The sequence below is a fragment of the Trachurus japonicus genome, chromosome 8, assembly GCF_045865225.1.
Source record: "Trachurus japonicus isolate A0001 chromosome 8, Traja_1.0".
NCBI classification, from domain to species: domain Eukaryota; kingdom Metazoa; phylum Chordata; class Actinopteri; order Carangiformes; family Carangidae; genus Trachurus; species Trachurus japonicus.
In genome coordinates, this window is record NC_140914.1 from 17,369,376 (window position 1) to 17,391,451 (window position 22,076).

Genomic DNA, 22,076 nt, shown 5'->3' on the forward strand with positions numbered 1-22,076 from the left:
CAATTAATTATTACAGCTATAAATCAATGAGTGTGGGTATTTAACAACATGATAATTTTAATTCATGTGACTGATTCATCTGATTTTGCATGTGATTCTGTGTCTTCTCTCTTTTGGCTGCTCCTTTCTAAAACCTTGGGACATCAGGAAAACTTGGAAGCGTCTCTCTGCTCCCCCTGTTGACCTCCACAGTGTTTTAATCCGTCCTTCAGGCTTTGACGACAATGACAACAACCACCTCCATCTCCATGGCTCTGTCTCCCTGCTCGTTTGCCTCCTCCCCTCCTTTCTCCTTTTTTCATCACTTTCTTTTGTCTGTGTCATCCTCCCTGTTTTCTTCTGCTGTCTTTAAGTGAATTCTACTTCAAAAGCTGGTCTGTGAAAAGGTCGTCTGCAGCCTCTCTCTAGACCCCCGTGGCTCCTCATCTTTCTTCTTTGAGTTGCTCTTATCGCTGTCTCTCTCTCTCTTCTCCTTCTTCTCCTTGTTATTTGTTCTGCGGTGCCCCTTGCACAGTCATGGCACAAGAAACACACAGGCTTATACTCGGCAAATAACACAAACAAAATCCATTGTTGTCCGGCCAAGTGAACGGCTGCCTAGGAGCAGCAGCAGGCAAATGCTCTGTTATTCTATCCCAGCGAATACAGATCTCTGGAGATGCAATGGCAACCAGAGAGCCCCAAGGGGTGATGAGGTTTTCTCCAAAATACAGCAAATCACATCAAGCTAACTGCTTTTGTTGTTTTCCCTCCATCCTTCCTCCTTATAACAGACCTTTTTTTTCCAACCAGCTGAAAACCTGAAAAAAACAACTGCACGTTTGGTTGTGTGTTTGTTCTGTTTGATAATGCTAACCAGGGATGAGGAGCTCTGTGCGATGTGGAAAAAATAAATAGGCACAACAACTCAGTTATGTGTGAAATCATCACTGCATGATAAGTGACTTTAGTTCTGCTGTGTTGGGACTATGCAATAGATGCCTTGTTCCTGTGATCACTGGAGCTGAACAGTTACTTTTGTTGTGTGATTATCTCCTGCATATTATTATGCTTGGTTGGGAGGAGGAATGTTTGTTATCATTTAGCCTACGTATGTGTCTTTTTTTAATATCTCTTATAGCTCAGAAATAACACATGACATGACACAAGACAAAAAAGTGATATCAGATTGATATTCTGCTATGAAAATACATGACCAAACACTTAATGCAAATACTCTGTTTTTTTTTGGACACTTGAGCATTTTGATATTATTTCTCATCCTTTATTTTTTATACGGTCTCAACCCATTCATCAACACGTCACTTTAAAAGCTGCACTGGTCAATATGGACTTTGGTGGTGACCACAAACCCTCAGGAGTTATCACCAGACTGTCCTCACTAAGCTCATTGTTTTAGTTTAATTACCTACAACTGCACTGACCGATTCAGTCTCACTGCTCTCATTACTCCATTGCAACTCCCCAACAGCTGTGTTTAACAAAAAAAATGCTACCTCCCTCTTCAAATGGCAGACCTCAAGGTAAACAGAGGAGCATTTAACAACTAAACTGGGGTAAAACCGAATATTTGGCTTACATTTGTCATATGACTCCAGATGGATGCTGTTTGTATTATTGTTTGAGGTGATATCGATATGTCGGAGTTAAATTTTTAGAGCCTAAGTGGACAAAAAAAGCGGGGTTAATTTCAAATTGAAAAGAATAAAAAGATAATCCATTCTTGGATCAATTTTCCAACCACTTGTCATCATACAGTAGCAGCCTCTCTCAGCCTTTAGTCAGCTGCAGTCTGCCCCCTGTGGAGAGTGGAGTTAACTACAGGTGAAATGTTGATGGCCCTTCTCCTCCAGCCTTGTATGTTCTGATGTTACCCATTAATCATGTTGTAGTGGGGGGAGACGGAGTGAGCAGGGTGGGGAAAGACGGAGAGAGGCCAGGCCGGAGAGAGGCCAGGCCGGAGAGCGACGCAGGCTGACAGCTACAGCGCTGTGTAATGAGCGCTAATGGATCGGAGAGCATGGACATACCTGTCCAGCTGACTTGTATTAGGAAGAATGGAGTATTGCAAGAGTGGTCTGGGCAGGGCCGGCCCTAGGATTTTGGTGGCCCCCTAAACAAGATTTTTGTTTGTGGCCCTGCACTCTAAGCGCAAACACCAAATCACTGGTTAAAACTGAATACAGACGTGTTTATGCCCTCTGAGGTTTGAGGCCATTTTCTCGACTTTTTACACATTTTCTTAAATTTATCTTTTTAAGACACTTGCAGATGTAACAATACTCAAGTGTTTTATGTCTAAATATTAGAACCTCCGCTGTAAGCACACTGAGGCCAATTTGTCCTAGAACACTGTAGAAAGAAATAATTTAGGCCAAATGCTGGAAATTTGAGGTCTGCTTTTAGAACAATTTCAAATCCCTTATGAAAACACTCCTTCAGTCATGAGAATGAACTGTTTTTTGGTGCTTGAAATAGGATATGAATACAGTAATATATAAGTGTAGAAAACAAGTCTAAAATGACATTTTGTAAGATTGCTTTTTGAGCACAAATGTTGTCATTCTGCCATTCTGTTTTCACCAAATGTCTCAAATGTGAGATAAAAGAAGCTGAATATTGACTTCACATTACACATAAAGCTCATAGCGTGCACGTGCAGACCTCAGGATGTTTAAATGACTTGATGAACCCCGGTACCTTTCTGATCATGTGGCCCCCCACCTAACGGCTGTGGCCCTGAACAACCGCATTGAGTGTTTATGCCAGGGGCCGGCCCTGGGTCTGGGTGTCTGTCCTGTATGTGCATATGTGTGTGTGTGTCTCAACCTCCTTACACCGATGTTTTCTCCCAGTCTTCCATTGTTTCTGTTGTTATTAACAGAGAATTGCCTCTGTCTCCATGTGTCTCTCCCAGGCTGTGAGCCCTGTGCAGGGTGGTGATGAGCAGTCAGGGCAGCAGCAGCAGCAGCAGCAGCAGCAGGGGAAGTGGCCAGCATGCAGACACCCCTCCCCCTCGTCACGCCCCCGGACCCAAGCTGCAGGTGCAGCGCTCCCTCTCTCGTGACACCATCACCATCCACTTCTCTGCACTGGGGAAGGAGGAAGACGATGAGGAAGAGGAGCTTTACGGGCCACCGGTCGGAGATAAATCTGAGCTGGACGGTGCAGCTGGACTTCAAGGTGTAGAAGCTCCAGGGGCAGATGAGCAGTCTGTGGCCACAGGCTTGGAGGCCAAAGAGGAGCTGCTGTTTGAACCAATGGGAGCAGAGGCGTTCTCCGAAGCGGCTGTGCTCCCCATTTCATCCCCCACCCTGTCTGTGCAACCCTCAGACCTTCACCCACACACGCCGTCTGCAGCCATGACTATCATCCCCACCTCTACCCACTCCCATCTGAGCTCCAGTCCACCTGCCAGCTCCTCCTGGCCCTCCGACCGACCCACAGCTACTCCTCCATCCACCAGCTCCAGCTCCTCCTCCCCTTGTAAGTCTGCAGCGCTGTCCTCCTCCAAGCCTTTTCTCAGCCTGGTCAGGTCTTTGTCTAATGACGTCGAATCACGAGAATCGACCCCTGCTCCCACCACCGTCGCACCATCTCATGCACGCCACAGACACTTAATGAAATCTTTTGTCAAGTCTCTCTCCACGGACACGGCGAAGGGCGAACATCAGGAGGGGCCTCTTCATCATTACCTGCATCAGCAGCAGCAGCAACAAACACAGCCGTCCCATAGGCATCCGCCCCGCAACATGCAGCTCTTCAAACAGTTTTCCCAGCCTCGTTTATCCTCCAGCCCGGTCATTGTCACTAAAGCAGGGGGAGATTCCAAAACGGCCCCTTCTTCCCCCATCATGTCCCCAGATGGCCGCTCTTTCTTCAAGGTGCAAGAAGTGGAGGCCAAGATAGAAGACACCAGGCGGCGGCTGTCGGAGGTGATGTCAGATCCCCTGCAGCTTTTTAGTAAAATCATGGGAGATGAGTCCGGCATGGGAGGGGGCGGGAGCTCGGCTCACCGCGCCAAATCTCTGTCCTCCAGTGCCTCGGAGCTCTGCGGGGTGACGGCGGTAAACGGACATGCAGAAGGTAACAGTAACTACAGCATCAAAGAGGAGGAAGGGCCAGAAGGAGATGAAGAGGAAGAAACACCCACGGGGAAAGGTCCAGACTCAGTATTTTTCTCCTTCCCATCACTGGCGCCAGCTCCAGGCCTCAACCAGGCCTCCTCATCCACTCTCCACAAGTCTCCTTCTCTCACTCTGGGCCGCTGCTCCATGTCGGCCCTGGTCGCTCGACAGGAGGACGAGGACTTCTGTGAACTGTACAGCGAAGACTTTGATTTGTGTACTGATACAGAAACTCCAGACGGGGATCGTCCAGAGTCCCGGCAGCCTCACACTGGTAGCACCGGTGTGTGCAGTGAACTCGATACAGAGGACGAGGAGAAAATGGAAGAGGAGGTGGAGACGGTGCCCGTGACCGCCCTGGTCTTCTTAACGCAGTTGGTGTACTGGTACTTGGTCCTTCCAGTGCCGCCCAGTGTGAGTGCAGTGGTGCATGGGATAGCAGCTGGGTTCATGCTGGCCTTGCTGGTCCTCTGGCTGTCCTCTCCTCGACGCTCCTCATCAGGCCTGAGAGGAGGGAGGGGACGGATGGGGCACTGGAACGTGGCCCAGTTGGATATAAAAGAACCAGGAATATACAAGGTGAGACAAACCACAGCATTAGTCTAGTAGCCAGGGGGGGTTCCCATGCACCGAAAGATATATTTTTCTAACTTAGCTGTTTGTAATCCTTAAGGTGTCTAGTAAATGAATTTTGATGATCCCCGCGCCAATTATTGTCCCATGCATGTTTTTTTTTTGAACATCTTTTGTGGCCATCCTGGATTTCCGTCTGTGAAAAATGAAAAATTTTAATCTATATAGCTCCTGAACTATACATCCTACAGAGACAACTGACCCCATTTTCTTTTTGTCTTGGCATGAGGAATTGGTAGAGATGAAGATTGCCATGATTAAATCATGTGTGGTACATAAAAAATAAAAAAAACACAAAAAAAAGTTAAGACAACGGCGGAATTCTATCACAGGAACTCCTTCCCAATGCGCCCTATTGACATTTTTTTCCTAACTTTTATATTTTTACAATCTTCAAGATGTCTTGTAAACAAATGTTGATGATCCCAGCCTGAAATAGTATCCCATGTATGTTTATTTTGGCTATTTTGGCTGCCACCCTGGATTTCCTAATATGATTAATTTATTATGCGGCTCGGGAGCAAGCGAGCGAGGGAGAGAGAAGAGACACCAGGTGTGCACCAGATTTCACTACCTACTACTAGGCTACCAGTAAAAACTGAAACGTTTTTTTGATTTTTTATGTACCACACATGATTTAATCGTGGCAATCTTCATCTCTACCAATTCCTCATGCCAAGACAAAAAGAAAATGGGGTCAGTTGTCTCTGTAGGATGTATAGTTCAGGAGCTATATAGATTAAAAATGTTCATTTTTCACGGTCGGAAATCCAGGATGGCCACAAAAGATGTTCAAAAAAAACATGCATGGGACAATAATTGGCGTTCATTTACTAGACACCTTAAGGATTACAAAAAGCTAAGTTAGAAAAATATATCTTTCCGGTGCATGGGAACCCCCCCTGGCTACTAGACTACATGGGTAGCAAAAATGAGTGACTGTTGCTCCGTTTTTCTAAACTCTTGCATTCGGATCTTGTTCTCCATAACTCTGGAGTTTTAGTTGTAATTGCTAACACCATCAAGGTCTTACACTGCTGCAGCAAAAAGAAGCAGATTTAAGCTTTGCACACTTTTACAAGGAGATCATTGATTTTTAAAGCAAGCTTGCAAGACAGACATGATTCTACGCAGCCAATAGTAAAGATAAGATAGCATGGTCGTGATATACGGTATGGTAGCCTACTGCATTCAAGTTAGCATGCTTTGCATAAACCATTCTAAGGAGGATGGGGGTGCAATATTGTGCAACATATTTAAAAATCTATTTACTCTCAATGAATCAAATTGTACTTGTTGTCCACCAAAGAGCTTCTCTTTGTATCTTAAGACTACACAAACCTCAATCTCCCATTTTCATACAAGCAAGGTGCTGAAATTCTCCTTGTTACAATTGAATTGGCTCTGCTTACACAGCATCCTTTGGGACTGATGAAGTAGGTGTTTGGATGAGAGTTAAACTCTATTCAGCCTCACAGGGACCAGCAGCAACATATTGAGGTTATATTCCACTTTTTGTCTGTGATGGTTACAGTTTTGTTTAGAACCAAACTATCGAATGAGAGCACCGACACTTTTGGATCCTGTTCTCAGTTAACCTCGCTCGTTGCTGTAGAAACTCCACCAAAAGAGGAAGGTTTAGCAGTTTGAAGGAGTTATGCAAGCATGTGTAGTTTGTGTGTGTGTGTGTGTGCATTTGCCTTTGTGGGTACCAAGCTGTTGCACAGGAGAGCCTTATGGCTAGAGGGCACAGCTGTTCCAGAAGAGGAGCTCTGTGGTTGTGCAGAACATGATACACATATGAACAACAAACCCGCGAGCACAGTACAAACTTCTCTTCTTTATCTTCCTCTTCATGCTCTGACTCATTTGGGGATCAACAAAGAGTCTGTCAAATGCCACACTTTATCTTTTGTCATGTTGTATGAGTGAACATTGTAGCACTGTGTCTCTGTAGAGAGAGAGAGAGAGAGGGATGCTGTGAATTCATGTTATGTAGCAAGCAATGCAAGAAGTCATATTTATTGATGTTAGAGGTACATTACTGCATTACCGTATGTTGTTTTGTTTTAAAAGCAGAACGTTAAAGGCAAATGGACCTGCTGTTTGTGTTGAAGGTGTTTCAACATCTGTTTACCAGCAGTGACCAGAATCCAGCTGAAGGTCACTATGCACATTAACAAGAAAGACCAAAGAATAGATTTTAAACATGTAAATGTAAATGTAAATGTACTTTATTTATACAGCCCTTTACAACAATCCTTTCGGTGTACCAAAGTGCTTTACATAGTGTAATAAAGAAAGAAGCAGAAATAAAAATAATTTAAAAACAATAAAAACAGTGAGAGCAATAAAATACGGCAAAGTCAAATAAGTTAAAATAAAATAAAATAAGATAAGATAAAAGTGCCATCGTGCTACTGGGTATTAAAAGCCATCCTAAATAAATAGGTTTTTAGCCTGGATTTAAAAAGGCCCGGGTCCGAGATGAGACGCATCTCGGTGGGAAGCTTGTTCCAGAGCCTGGGAGCAGCGACAGAAAAGGCTCGGTCACCCCAGTCTTTATATTTTGATCTGGGCACTTCCAGTACAAGTTGATTCGTCGACCTCAAAGCTCTACCTGGATCTCAGATGGTTAAAAGCTCGGATAAATATAATGGGGCAAGGCCGTTAAGAGCTTTAAAAACAAACATTATAAGTTTAAAATCAATTCTAAAAAGGACAGGTTAAAAAAACATCATACAGTAAATGACATACAGTGATTTTTTAACTCTTTACTCCCTGGTTGAGTAAACTTTTAACGCCAAATCTTTATTTTTGACAGGTAGTCTGATGTTTGTATGTGATGTTTCAGCAAATTACCAAAGAAAACTCCTCTCCTCTCCTCTCCTCCCCAGGGCTGGATGAATGAGATCCACAGCTACGACCCAGAGATGTACCACGCCACCTTGACCCACTCTGTTTACGTCCGTCTGGAGGGCTCAGTCCTGCGTCTGTCCAAGCCCAACCGGAACATATCCCGCCGTGCCACACACAACGAGCCTAAACCTGACGTCACCTACATCAGCCAGAAGATCTATGACCTGACCGACAGCAAGGTGTGTTTGTATTTTATGAAGATTGAAAGGGAGATGCTGAGATTGGGTTTCGCTCGTGAAATATGACTTTAGTATCAGTCAGTGGATGGAGATGAGGGGGTTATTAATGTGTAAAGTGTGTGTGTGTGTGTGTGTGTGTGTGCGTGTGCCCTTCAGTGTAATTGTTTGCTTGATGATAAGCTTAACAGATAGTGACATCATGCACACGTCCCCTCATATTTGCCTTTCCCTGAGTGCATGATTGCTAATAAGTCATGCTCTGTGACAAAGCCACTTATTTTCAGAGCCACACACTGTGTATAAACACAGAGTGAATGTCACAGGTCACTAACCCTGTACACACAGCTGTGTGTCTTGTGTATTGATGTGCTGACTCCATGGTTTTGCATATCCGTAGGACTGTCAGTGTATCATGAAGCAAAGGGGTCATTATGGTTGTCCTCCTCATCATGAAACTATACCCTGGATCGCCAAAGTGCAGTTTCCCCATCACTGTAGTGGATGTTTTATCGGTCTAAGATTATTCTTTTTTTTCTCTCTCTTTTTTTAAATACACATCATGTGCCCTGAACATGATTTTTCTTTTTTCTTTTGTTTACTTACAGTCAAGGTCTGATTGTTTTAACCATTCTGAGATCTGATACCCACAATGTCACACACAGCCCACAGCCAACACAGCAACCATGCAGTGCTAATATTGAAAGCTCATACCCATGTCAGAGATGCATTAGGCTGGAGCAAAAATGAATGCTGCAGTGAAATATGTAAGCAAAACTGGGTGTACTGTTACAGTGTACAGTGCAACACAGAACAACGATAAATGCTAACTGCTTGCATCATGAGCAAAACAAAGGACGTATCCTCACAATGGTGGCCAAAGACTAATGGAGCTCTGGGTTAAATGAATATAAATACATAATAGATGAGTCATATGCACTTGCCTGCATTGTTTCTTTTGGTTTACATTTTCAGAAAGTTTCAAGCCCTCAGTTGCTGCCACTTCACACCCTGGGGCAAGTCTGCCACGTTGTATTTATAGTTTCAGTGTGCCCTACAAAGTGTTCCTGTTAAACCCCACAACATTTTTTTCTTTCTCATTTTAATATCAACACAATTACCTAGAGAGTACAACAACAACAGAAAAACATTCGATGTGATCATGTGTTTGATTGAATGTGCTTGGTCTGTATGTTCCCATAGATCTACCTGATGCCCCAGAGCTTGGCCAGGAAGAGAGTTTGGAATAAAAAATACCCCATTTGCATTGAGTTGGCCAAGCAGGAGGACTTCATGTCCAAGGCCCAGGGAGAGAAGCCCGAAGCTGCGGAGGACAAATTAACAGGGCTGGGTGAGAAGCTAGAGCGAACGGACAAAGGTGAGAAAGCTGAGGGATCGGCAGCATCAGCTGAGGAACCCAAAAGACCAGCTTCTGGAGGAGGGGATCTGACAATCTACCTGTTTGGGAGGACGGGGCGGGAAAAGGAGGAGTGGTTCCGGAGGTTTCTTCTATCTTCGCGGATGAAGTCAGAGGGGAGAGCTGGCAGCCTGTCTAGCATCTGCAAGAGTGGTGAGCTTCTTAATGAGCTAAGTAGAGTACCCCAGCCAAGATGCAAACAGCCATGCACAGTATATTAGTGTATCTGTCTGTACATGCATTCTGTATTCACACACACACACACACACACATCGTTCTTCAGAGTCAGAATACCATTCTCTTGAGTATGTAACTGCATAGCCATCAGATCTGTGTATAAGCCTCAGCTTAGAGACTGTCAATCCCCTCAACTGAGCGAACAGATGAGTGTGAATGGGTCAGCAGGATTACATACACAGAGAAGCAGCATATTATAGCAGTGGTCTCCACTGTGGGGTATAAGCCTGCAAGGATAAGGCCAAATTCAAAAGGAAACACTAGCACTGTGTGGGTCCAGTGATAAAGGCAGTGCAGGGTGAACAGGATTACTGGAAAGATTATTTAAGCATCAGGCTTTTTTTTGTGGCTATACATGGCAATTACTTTGAAAACGACTATTTCGGTGCTAATGTGAGTCACAGAGCGGATGCAGTGTGTCATCTGGTGTAAAGCGGGCTGATTCAGAATGGTGTTGAATACAAAACAGTTGCTAACTATAAAGGGCTATGTAAAGTGTTGAGCATGCATTATGGATGTGAAATATGATGCATTGATTGGAAAATGAAATCATTCACTGAAAATATTGATGCATGATTGTATCACATTCGCCTCCCCTAACTCTTCTCATCCCGCTCCCCTCTCCCTCCCTCCCACTGCACACCCACACACCACTTTTAGCCTTCCTGCCCTCCCACAGCCGCAGTAGCAGCACGCAATCTGGTGGAGGCCTGGAGGCTGACAGCAGGAGCAGCAGCCGGGGAAGCATGGAGGAGCTCTCGCAGTCTCGTCACAAAGAGGCCTCGTCCTCCTCCGTCTCCTGTGGCGCCGCTGCAGGCACAAAGCAGAAGATGCTGTTGGACTATAACGTCTACATGGCCAAATATGTCAACCCCCAGGTACCACCGAGAAGCCCGACTGCCGCTGACAGCCCTGGGAACAGCCCTGAGAGCAGCCCCAAAACTACCAAAAAGGTACAAGACAGGGGGGATACACAAAAGGCTAAAAGGACATCTAGGCAACCAGACCTCTGCCATGCAGTCCCAAACCTCCAGGCTTTTAGGAGAATTTAATCAGTCCCTGCATTGTCACTTAAAAGGGGAACTATGCAAGTCTGGTCGCTTTTTCGCTGTTTTGTTTGCTTTTTTCTCTACGGAGCTCCTTCTACGGTTTCAGAGTGCAGAGTGCAAGGTTGGTTTTCGGCCAAGAGACTCTAGTTGGAAGGCAGAGAGCCTCCATTATCACCATAGCAAGAATTTTAACCATCACAATAATTACTCGGAAGCTGTTTAAAGCAGAAGTAAGCGATCCGGTCATTTTGGCTAACTTCCTGTCAGCGGATGGAGTTAGCAGTCCCCGCCCTCGTCCGTACGTCACCACATGCACACGCATCGTCCTCAGTCTATGCAACTGCCCCCTTGGCATGCACACACAGAGAGGACCGCCCCTTTATGCCGTTCTCTCTCCTCATTGGATAAAGGTTGTAGGATACAAGGAAAGTTTTCTCCTCGGCTTACAGCAGAGCAGAGTGACTGACAGACCCGTGTTTCGGACCAAACACTCTATATAAGTGATTGCTGTCAGAAGATATAACTATTTAAGACTTATATTAACACAAACATTCCGCTTACGTCTGCTTTAATTAAGGTGCACATCTTGCATAGTTCTTCTTTAAAGGTAACCCTTTGGAGTTTTTTCTAGCACTGTGGAGCAATGGTTTTCTGAGTGGGCCCTTTTTTGGTCTGTGTTGCTGGTCTGTTGATTTGACAGTTCGGCTTTATGCCAAAAAAAAAGTGAAGGTGCACACCTGTATGTTTCTTCTTGTGCAGTTACGCAGGAGTTCAGAGGAGACCATGGAGCCTGAGGCCTGGGTCAATGCTTTTCTGGGAAGGATATTCTGGGACTTCCTGGGAGAGAAGTACTGGGCCAACGTAGTCTCCAAAAAGATCCAAATGAAGCTCAGTAAGATCAGGGTGGGTACTGGTGTTAGTTTGCACAGATATAATCCCACAGCGTAACTAAAAATCCCCCAGGAAGTTCCAATGAAAGATCATTTTGTGTCTCTTTCGTTGATACGTTCATGTACATGTCTGCCTTCTGTGTTTCAGCTACCATATGTTATGAATGAGCTGACTCTGACAGAGCTAGACATGGGCTTTTCCATCCCTAAGATCCACCATGCCTCCAAACCCTCTGTGGACCACCAAGGTAGGAAGAGAAAGTACTCTAGGTATGTCATGTTTTTCAGTGTTCTGTGTGGTCTGCTACATTAGAAATGTGTTATTTCCCCTTTATTCTGCTCCTCCTCCATCGTCCATTACAAGCTAGGCTGTCTGTAAGTTCCTCTTTGCCTTTCTGACCCAATAGAAACACATGCTTTCGCTTTCCTTTGCACCTCAATCCATTCATTTCTTTCTTCTCCCTTTCATATCATATCACCACCTTGCCCCTGCTTTGCTCTCTTTCTCTCCAGATTAAGACATTTCCTCTCTCAGGCCCTTTCCCTCTCTCTTCTCTGGAGTCTAGCTCCTCCGTGTGCCTTGCTCTATTAAGCCACAGTAATTAAACTTCACGTCTTTATTCCCTCTCATCCATTACTGAGACACTGGCTCACCCTGCAAAGCGACTGATGAAATGCACACGGGCAACACAGAGATGTAGAGCATATTAATTCCTATGGAGATGGCTGGTTTGGGTTGAAAATGAAAGAAGAGAAGCTTGAGGGGGGGGCAGGCAGGTTGTTGGGGGTGTGGTATTTGATTCAAGCTTGATATTTCTTTGCCATATCTATACTGTTCTGTCCTAGTGATGGTTTTTAGTCCACTTGCCTGCATTCAGGATGTCAGAGCCATGGTTATACCTGTTGCTGTTTAGCTGTAGGAGCCGGTCACAAGTTGTTCTCTTGTCAGCTGCATTTCCTGGCTGAGTCTGTGCTGCTTGTTCATGTCTTCTGTATGAACCTACACACCCACAGATATAGACTCACAAAGCATCATCAGTTGAACCCAGCATATATTCCTGGCGGAGTGACATCTCTGTAAGTGCTGCATTGTAAACCTGCAAACAGGGTGCGAGAGCTTCAGTGGTTCCATTTCATATCTTAACGGTTTTATTATCTTGTGATGACGTTGTTGCTCCTCACTCCTTTACATTGTGAAGGCATGATTTGATTTACAGTATTTATACTGTGTTCCATGAGCGGCCGGAGCTTTCATTTTTTTTAGCCAGTGTCTCATTATTAATAACATGTCTATGTTTAGTACGGCTGTTAATTCTTTTATACCAGTGATGACACTGAGTCAGGATGGTCTTTTGGCAAGTTATATCTGAGGGCTTATTATGTCAGAAAATGTGTGTGAAGGTCTTGCATGATTAATTTTTGTGAGGAGGGTGTAAGCATAAATGTGCTCATTTAAAGTAACTGGTGAGATTTTATATTACTGTATGTAGTGTTGATTAAAAAAAAACATTACAGTAGTAGTATCAACAGTACTGGTTGTCATTCCTGCACAGTAGCCTACATCATCAGTTTTTTCATTGTTTAATAGTAACAGCTTAGTTTAGCATGTTAGCATGGTGCCCCTTAGCACATTGGCACAGCTGAGACCTCTGGGAATATAATTAGTTTTATAAGATTTTTGGTCATAAGCATGGACTTGATGACAGTCTTTACAGTTTCTGAACCTAATTGCATGATAATCCATCTAACATTTGTCAAGATATATTTCACACTGAACCGCAAGCGTTGATGTGTTGACGTCGTTGGGAGTCTCCTTAGTTATCCTCTGAGCACTATAAATACCTGAAGTACCAAATAACAATCAGTCAGTCCAAAATGTCATAGAAATAAGTGAATCATGGTGTTGCTAAAAAAAAAAACACAGACTCACCAAAGTCAGAGGGATTCATGCTCAAGGGATCCCCCTGACGTCCCATGAGCAGATGAATATCTGTATGAAATTGTTTGGCAATACTGACATTTTTATACACTCTAGTTTCTCTCTTCTTTCTCTTTTATAATGTCATTAAAACATCATATTTCTTGTTATTTAAACAAATCCATGCAGACATTTGACCTTTCAACTTTTTTCTTCCTTTGATTTAAATCGACACCCAACAAAGAACACAGTGCATACATCAAGTTATAGCGTGAGTAACTATAACTATTACTGATCATAATCTATATTTCCATATTTACTAGTTGTTGAGACATTTCAGTCTGGTACATAGTGGTTGACCGACCAGATGACATAACCACCAACAGAAAATTACATGATGAAAAATGTAAAATAAATAAATAAATAAATAAAATAAACTAGATTCAAGACTTGACTAGTAGAAATGTTGCAGTGTTTGGTATATAGGCCTACTGTATGGTCTATGTTGAAGCATATATTGAAGTGATGTGGATACAATGACTCTTCTAAAATGAATTTGACTCTCCAGACTGTGTCTCCCCTCTGTGTGTCTAGTGCTAACCAGGCAACAAGATACTGTCCAGAGCTTTCAGTCTTAATGCTGTAATGTCATTTAGCTGCTCTTTGACAGCGCTGCCTGCCACACACATACAAATCAATGAGCATTTATGGAGAGTGGGAAATGAAGAGGAGGAAGAAGGGAGGCAGAGGAATGATAATCAACACTTATCAGTTGTTGAGGTTAGAATTTATCGAGCAAACAGCAGGGGGATCGAAATCCAAATAATTCTCCTGTTGCCTCTTGAGAAGTGCGATGTGTAAACAGGAAGTGGCCTGATGAAGTGAGCCAACGAAGAGGCGCTGCTACTCTAGAGTGTGATGACCTTTTTGGTGTTTGCTAATGCTGGGGGATAGGGCTTCATCCTGGGAACTCTGCAGGGGACCTCACAGCAGTCAGACACCAAGCAGGAGATCAGCGTTTATACTGAGGAGTAGCACTTAGAGTTGGGGTTGTGTGTGGTGTACAAAAAGCCTTAACTCTATATGTCTGTGTCATCTCTCTTAACTTTCTGTCCAGGTCTGTGGTTTGATCTGGAGGTTTCCTACGCCGGCTCCTTCCTCATGACGCTAGAGACCAAGATGAACCTGGCCCGTTTGGGCAAAGAGGGCGAAGGGCTTGGGGAGCACGGGAAAGAATGGTGAGGCTCTCACATAACATTAAGTATTTATGTATTTCTTCTTTTAAAGTTCACAATAAAGCTTGTGAAAATGAGACAGATTCTTTCTAAATGTCTTTTCACTACATTTTGAAAGCAATTCTTCACATCTTGTCCTTCTCTATGCTTGTTTCTGTCATGGCCCTATAATGCTGTACAATTCTCAGTGATGGCTCTAAAATAAGATGTTTGAAGGATTAGGTTTTTTGGCTAAATAAAACCGCTTAAAGCTAATTGGGTAGATTTGCATTTAGAGCCATATTAGCTGTCACATCTGTTTTTTCACAATTCCTACCCTTTTTCTGTTGGCTCTTCCTCCTTTCTCTTTATATACTAATCCTCTCTCTGGACGCTTACCACCGTGGATTTGTCCAATGACTGGTGAGTTTGGGAGTAGTATGCCCACAGATGTCTGTCACTGGAACAATACATTTAGTCGTGGATTAGCTTTTTTTCTTGTAAATCGGTATTGGTTCATTTTCTGTGATTTCTATCAGTAGGGATGCATTTAATAGGAATTAGTTCTGATTGTTATTGGTTCTTTGCAAAGTCATTCAGACCTGACTTGGCAACAGTGAGTGAGTGTGTTTATGTGTGTGTATGGGACAGGCACAGGCCGCGGACATACTGTCTAGCAGACAGTGATGAGGAGTCATCCAGCGCGGGCTCATCGGATGAGGAGGATCCCCCAGAACTCCTCAGTGACAAACCCGTCCTGCCTGGAGCCGAAGGGTGAGCCAGCGTCTCTTCACTAACAGCATCAGCATGTATCTGAATTGAAAATAGGCAGCAACAAATTCACAACGATATGCTGAAGCAGAACGTTCTGCCCTCTCTGTCCACCCATCTGCCGACCTACCACTCAGACCCACATGTTTGAAAGCTTGCTTGCTGACTTAATGTAACACCCCAGTCGCTCCCTTTCATCGTGGGTGCTAAGCAGCAAGAGATGCTGTTATGAATAAATGATGAACCTGACTCACTCTCTGCCTCCTCTCCTCCTCTGTTTCCATCCTCTGCGCTCACGTAGCTATGTGGGAGGCCACAGGCCCAGCAAGATCATGCGTTTTGTGGACAAGATAGCCAAGTCCAAGTATTTCCAGAAAGCCACCGAGACGGAGTTCATCAAGAAGAAGATGGAGGAGGTGTCCAACACGCCCCTTCTGCTCACCGTGGAAGTGCAAGAGTGCCACGGGACGCTCGCTGTCAACATCCCACCTCCTCCCACGGACAGGATATGGTGGGTTCACTTCCAGGGTGGAGGGGGGGGTACAAAGAAGACTGTAGGGTGCAGTTAACATTATGCATGAGGTTCCTGGATTTAGCATGACACTGCACCCCCTGCTGGCCAAATACAGACATGCATGCAGTGAAGAAATAAAAATGTTTAACCCACTATGGTACCATGTTGCCCTCAGGCAACATACCACTTTTTGGCCTGTCACATCTCCACAATTCATCCCATTTAAAGGGATAGTTCACCCTAGAATGATATTTCGCTCATTATCTACTCACCCTCATGTTGACTAAGGGCTGGAAGAAGTTTCAGATTCCTCCGTGGCTTCTCTGAGTTACAGGGGGTCTCGGCATAGCAGTGCATGTCCATATAACGGTTGCAAAGGGACACCGGAGCTCTTCGTAAAAAAACACACACAAAAAAACATCCAAATACCTCCATGATGCTCGTATGTAATGTCCGTCTTGTGCTGAAGCCCCAAATTGCGTAATTGTCCCGAAAAAAATTAAATAAGTCTATATTTTAAGCTTGTTTGTAGCGGAAGCTTCTCGAAGCTCCTCTTCCTGGTCCGTCCAAATCTCGCGTGATTCGCAGTAACCGCACTGACGCATGCTGACGCCGGCGCAAATCACGCAAGATTTGGACGGACCAGGAAGAGGAGCTTCGAGAAGCTTCCGCTACAAACAAGCTTAAAATATAGACTTATTTAATTTTTTTCGGGACAATTACGCAATTTGGGGCTTCAGCACAAGACGGACATTACATACGAGCATCATGGAGGTATTTGGATGTTTTTTTGTGTGTGTTTTTTTACGAAGAGCTCCGGTGTCCCTTTGCAACCGTTATATGGACATGCACTGCTATGCCGAGACCCCCTGTAACTCAGAGAAGCCACGGAGGAATCTGAAACTTCTTCCAGCCCTTAGTCCACATGAGGGTGAGTAGATAATGAGCGAAATATCATTCTAGGGTGAACTATCCCTTTAATGCTGTAATACTTTAAAAAAAGAGAAGAGACCTTAGAGAACCAATAACAATGCTTTAATTTATCACATGACTTTCAAGAAGCCAGACTGAAACCCTTTTTTGCAGACTTTTTCAAAGGAAACAGGTTTGCCATTTTGCTCCACTAAAACGGTCTGAAAACATACAGTAACTTCCTGGACCTTTTTCATCTGGAAAAAAAAATATTTACACTAATAGATTAGTAAAGTTTAATTTTTAATAGTTCCATGCAATTTATTTACTTATTAAATAATGGAAACTTGTTAAAATGCACCTGTTGCCCGAAAGCAACAACGTACCATTATAGAAAATTGCAATGTTGCCTTGAGGCAACAGTGGACCATTATGGAATCAAAATTGCATTATGAGACTATGGTAGTGTGTGTTTAGGTGTAAATATAATGTTCAAAAACATATAATTCATCATCATTTTGTTTTTTATCCTTAATAAATTAGATTTTGGATGCAGTAAAGTAAACATCAGGCTATTATGATGATGATGAGGAAGATGAGAATGAGAATTGGGATGAGGATGAGGCCAGTGAAGGTGAAAGTCTACAGAGACGGGTGTTTCTAATACGGTATATGATGAACCGTAATGGTACAATGTTGCCTACAGTCAACAAATCCCAAAAACTTCCAAAAATAAATAATTTAAAACATTTTCTTTAGATTATGTTTATTTAGTCTATTTTGAGACATAAAAACACTCCAAACAGTTTTTCCCCCACTGGCATCATAATGCGTACCATAGAGGGTTAACCACTACTGAACTAAATAGGCTATTACTTAACTTTTGAGGGCACAAAGGTAACCTATATATTCACATTAAATATGTGGAATATCACTGTGAGCTAGCATGCAAGCTTAAATATTTAACCATCAACACTCTGGACCCATCTTGGGACATCAAGTAAAATTTTGAGATGATTTTTTAAAAAAAAGGAAAGAAAACATATGCTTCTGTTACACAGCAGTATGGCTTTATAGAAAATCCCAAATCCACACTGAAAACACAGCTTGGTAGCGACAGCACCATCGTCTCTTTTCATGGAGCATGTTTCCTCAACAAAGTGCCTTAAAATGTATGAGGTTATATAACTTTTGAACGGTTCCTCTCGGCTGTCAGGTATGGTTTCCGGAGCCCACCTCACCTGGAGCTGAAAGCACGGCCCAAACTCGGAGAGAGGGAGGTCACTCTAGGTCATGTGACTGAATGGATTGAGAAGAAACTGGACCAGGAGTTTCAGGTGAGGAAAAATAACAAATAAGAAACTGCATGCTCATATTTTGTCACGATAACAGCTTATTGGCAGTGTCGAAGGTAATGCTATATTCCAAATCACACTTCAGAGGCCTTGGATTGACCTGACAAAAACAGACTGAAAGTTTACTTGAGAACAAAGAAAATCTCTTCCCAGATGTTTTAGGGTTAGAATTTGGGTTATAAAAGAGGACTTCAGACATTAATGTATGGCTTCTCGCGTCCATACACTTCAAAGCGGTGTGCCTGTGGCTTTCCCACCCATTTACCATTTACCATCACAAGTAATGGTAGGCCTGCTACTAGACAACTACCCTGAGGCACACCTGCAAAGAACAACAGCAAAGTACCCCTGTCAGATCTACCACACATCCACATTTATCCCTCCTGACTCCTTTGGGGGTTATTATTATGTACCCCCACCCCCCAACCTCTCATAATGGCCTCCAGACACAGTGTTGCAGGTTGCAGTGAACACTATTGTCACTATTGTTGTGACTGAGTATAGGTTTCAACAAATGCCAAACTCAGGTGACACTGGTTAGGATTAGATGCATAAAGGATGATGGTCTTTCAGGGTTCCTACAGCTTAAGCCAAGTTAAATTTAAGACTTTTAAAGACTTTTTTAAAGCCACTTGAAATTAAATTTAAGACCGACTTCATAATAAACACAAATGCAGAAAAAAAAAAGAAAAACCCCACATCAATTACATAGGGTTAGGGACAATTTGACCCACTTTCCTATGTGATCCAAGGTAAAGTGACTGCTACATGAACATTGGATTGTGTCTCTTTCCAGCTGTCCTTTCAAAATAAATGCATAAAAAGTCTGAAAAAAAAAAAAAACACTGACTCGGGAGCTGGTGGCGGTGAGAAATTTAGCATTGACGGCCGCCACTAACTTCTCTATGTCGAAATGTTACCAATTATTTTGAGATTTGAGACTAATTACAACCATAAAATACCACTTACCATGTGTTAACATTTTTAAGACTTTTGAAAAATTGATTTCAGACATTTTAATGCCAATTAAGGCTTTGTTTTTAGATTAATGAATTCAATGCCTTTTAAGACTTTTTAAGGATCCGTAAGAACCCTGTCTTTTCTCTCCAGTTCCTGTTAACAGATATGCTTTCATGTCACTGTCTTTTATACATTTTTAAAGCATATTTATCAGTATTTTCTGCCAAACTAAACCTGAATAATTTTGATAAGTATATTTCAGTGTCATCCTCCTATTTCATTGTTGAACTGAAGATGATTTTGCTTGTCACTCTGTTTGTCCACCCATAGAAAATATTTGTGATGCCAAACATGGATGACGTATGGTTACCCATAATGCACTCTGCTATGGACATGCGGTCAAATGCCAACTTGGTTACTGTGACAAATGATGCCTTGAAGGACCCAGAACCCGAGGACTCTGAGGCCTCTGACATGTGAAGACTGCTGGTCACAGCGTTAACGCTGATGGATGTTTTATCAACGTGGCAATATGATAAAGTCCCCCCCCCCCCACACAAGAAACCACGGGTGCAGCAATGGGTAAAGGCCAACTCTCCGATATTTTTACCCATATCCTAGCCCTCCCCCCCTGTTGTTGCACCCGTCACCCGTGGCCATTCATGAGGTGATCCTCTGTGGCCACTAAAAGCAGGAGACCGAGAGAGCTGACTCATAGACTGTCAGCCAATCACATTTTTATTTGTGACATCAAATGTTCTGATTCATTCTCAGATGAAAATACAAAACACGGAGCATGTTGAAACAGTTTTAACAAATGTTCGTGGCGGTGGATTGACAAGCAGCCATCTGATTCAACCAGAAGAACCATAATACCTGTGATGTACAGCTGCACCAAACATGATAGTTGTACAGTGTAAACTTTTTTTGTGACCTTTCTAACTGAGCGGTTTATTCTTGCTCTGACTCTAGGAGCACTTTGAGGCCACCCACCCAACTAATATTTGGAGATGCGTTTGCTGAAAGCCCCTGCATCTATCGATATTCATTTCACAGGGATATCATGAGTCATTTATCACCCGTCCACACCGCTGCCTGTGCCAGCCGCCTGGCACTTATATGCAAACAGATCAATGGCGCTGTGTCCATCGAAGATAACAAGGTCAGTTTCAATCCAGTATGGACACTATAATAGTAACGTACGGCCTGTGTGGTTTTTACTATGTGGTAGGGATTAGAGCTACAACTGACTTTTAGTGGGGTGAGTTCAAAAAAAATATCAGCAAACACAGCTGCTCCACATTGCCTAGGTCTGATGAATGTATAAATAGGAATGCAGCTCCGTAGCTCATTCGAGGAATAGCTCATTCACTGACGACGTGCTTCTGTGCAACAAGCTTAAAGACTTCTTTTCATGTTATCTTCAGAGTTCGGCAAAAGTAATAGCTTTCTGTTTTTCTTGCCAAAGCAATCTTTTGTTCCTGTATGAAGGGAACTGAGTGAGGTAAACAGTGTCAAATAAGCAATTGGATAATTGACCTGCATTCCCACTGTAGCTGGAAATTCATAAGATACAGGAATAATCTGAGGTGAGTGATTATTTTTATTTTTGAGGGGGCAGCAGGAGACTGGAATCCTTACATTGACAGGGTAACATAATAACTTCCTGTTTTATTTGAATAATAAGATACTGGATATTAGCCATATTATTTAATGTTGTCAGCAGACATCCAGCTAATGAATGCTTGTTTATTTTATGTATTTATTGCTTTTCTTTATGTACTGTACATCTTCAAAAGGAAAAACACCAATAAACTAGAACTACGGCAAATTTGTAATCCGCCAAGACACCTGGTTGCTTTACAGGTGAATTGTATACTTTACATGTTTTATGTTAAAATATGTGTTGGCAAAGTGTATGAGGCAGAAAGTGCCTTTAAAAATAAACATTCCTCCATTGTGAGCCACCACATTCGTTGCATCAGTTGAGGATAAAGAGATCAAGTCTTTGTGCCATTACTTGTGTCTGTAAAGACATGACCTTTGTTTTCACAGGTTTTGGTGTTGTTCATTTTCACAGTGATGAAAATATCAAACATTGCTGTTGTGTTCAGTGATGTCACAGAATGTTATGGTTCTGATCGTTGTGGATCAATAAAACCTTTTGCTTGGACAGAATAATTGCATCCATGTGGTTGTGACACAAAGTTATCCATGTATGTAAACCAGTTACATCAATAGTTACTGTTTATGTTCAGGATTGCAAAAAAATAATTTAATTATCAATGAACCTTCCAATTACTAAATTAACTAATCAATTTAAATAAGAAAGCATGACTCTCACTCTGTGCAGATCTCCATGCTAAATATTGTGATTTACTATTTTGATATACACAGGGCCGGCCCCTGGCATAAACACTCTATGTGGTTGTTTAGGGCCACAGCCGTTAGGTGGGGGGCCACATGATCAGAAAGGTACCGGGGTTCATTCAAGTCATTTAAACATCCTGAGGTCTGCACGTGCAGCTATGAGCTTTATATGTAATGTGAAGTCAATATTCAGCTTCTTTTATCTCACATTTGAGACATTTGGTGAAAATAGAACGGCAGAATGACAACATTTGTGCTCAAAAAGCAATCTTACAAAATGTCATTTTAGACTTGTTTTCTACACTTATCTATTACTGTATTCATATCCTATTTCAAGCACCAAAAAACAGTTCATTCTCATGACTGAAGGAGTGTTTTCACAAGGGATTTAAATTTTTTTCAAAAAGCAGACCTCAAATTTCCATCATTTGGCCTAAATTATTTCTTTATATTTCTAATTATTTCTTTATACTAGGCCACAAACAAAAATCTTGTTTAGGGCCACCAAAATCCTAGGGCCGGCCCTGGATATACATGTGTAGTAACAGTGTATTGTGACTCAACAAGGACTATCTGTAGACATATTAAAAATTCCAGTTAATCTAATTTTTTAA

General features: G+C 42.8%; 1 protein-coding gene across 12 annotated transcripts in view; it reads left to right on the forward strand.

The window, feature by feature from the left end:
* LOC146982990 (testis-expressed protein 2-like) overlaps positions 1-21,273 on the forward strand; it is a 35,442-nt gene extending 14,169 nt beyond the window's left edge. For 3 of the 12 annotated variants that reach the window (XM_085784304.1, XM_085784303.1, XM_085784305.1), the window contains 11 exons: positions 2,918-4,706; positions 7,658-7,858; positions 9,059-9,425; positions 10,170-10,462; positions 11,318-11,461; positions 11,597-11,696; positions 14,484-14,604; positions 15,232-15,354; positions 15,653-15,862; positions 17,994-18,114; positions 19,423-21,273. In XM_085784304.1, coding sequence (XP_085640430.1) covers positions 2,943-4,706; positions 7,658-7,858; positions 9,059-9,425; positions 10,170-10,462; positions 11,318-11,461; positions 11,597-11,696; positions 14,484-14,604; positions 15,232-15,354; positions 15,653-15,862; positions 17,994-18,114; positions 19,423-19,572 — 3,594 coding nt within the window. In that variant the 5' untranslated portion in view covers positions 2,918-2,942 and the 3' untranslated portion in view covers positions 19,573-21,273. Of the gene's footprint in view, positions 1-2,917; positions 4,707-7,657; positions 7,859-9,058; positions 9,426-10,169; positions 10,463-11,317; positions 11,462-11,596; positions 11,719-14,483; positions 14,605-15,231; positions 15,355-15,652; positions 15,863-17,993; positions 18,115-19,422 lie in introns of those variants that run through there. The other 9 variants (XR_015036297.1, XR_015036296.1, XM_085784306.1 and 6 more) reach the window with 6 other exon arrangements.
* Positions 21,274-22,076: the final 803 nt, after the last annotated feature.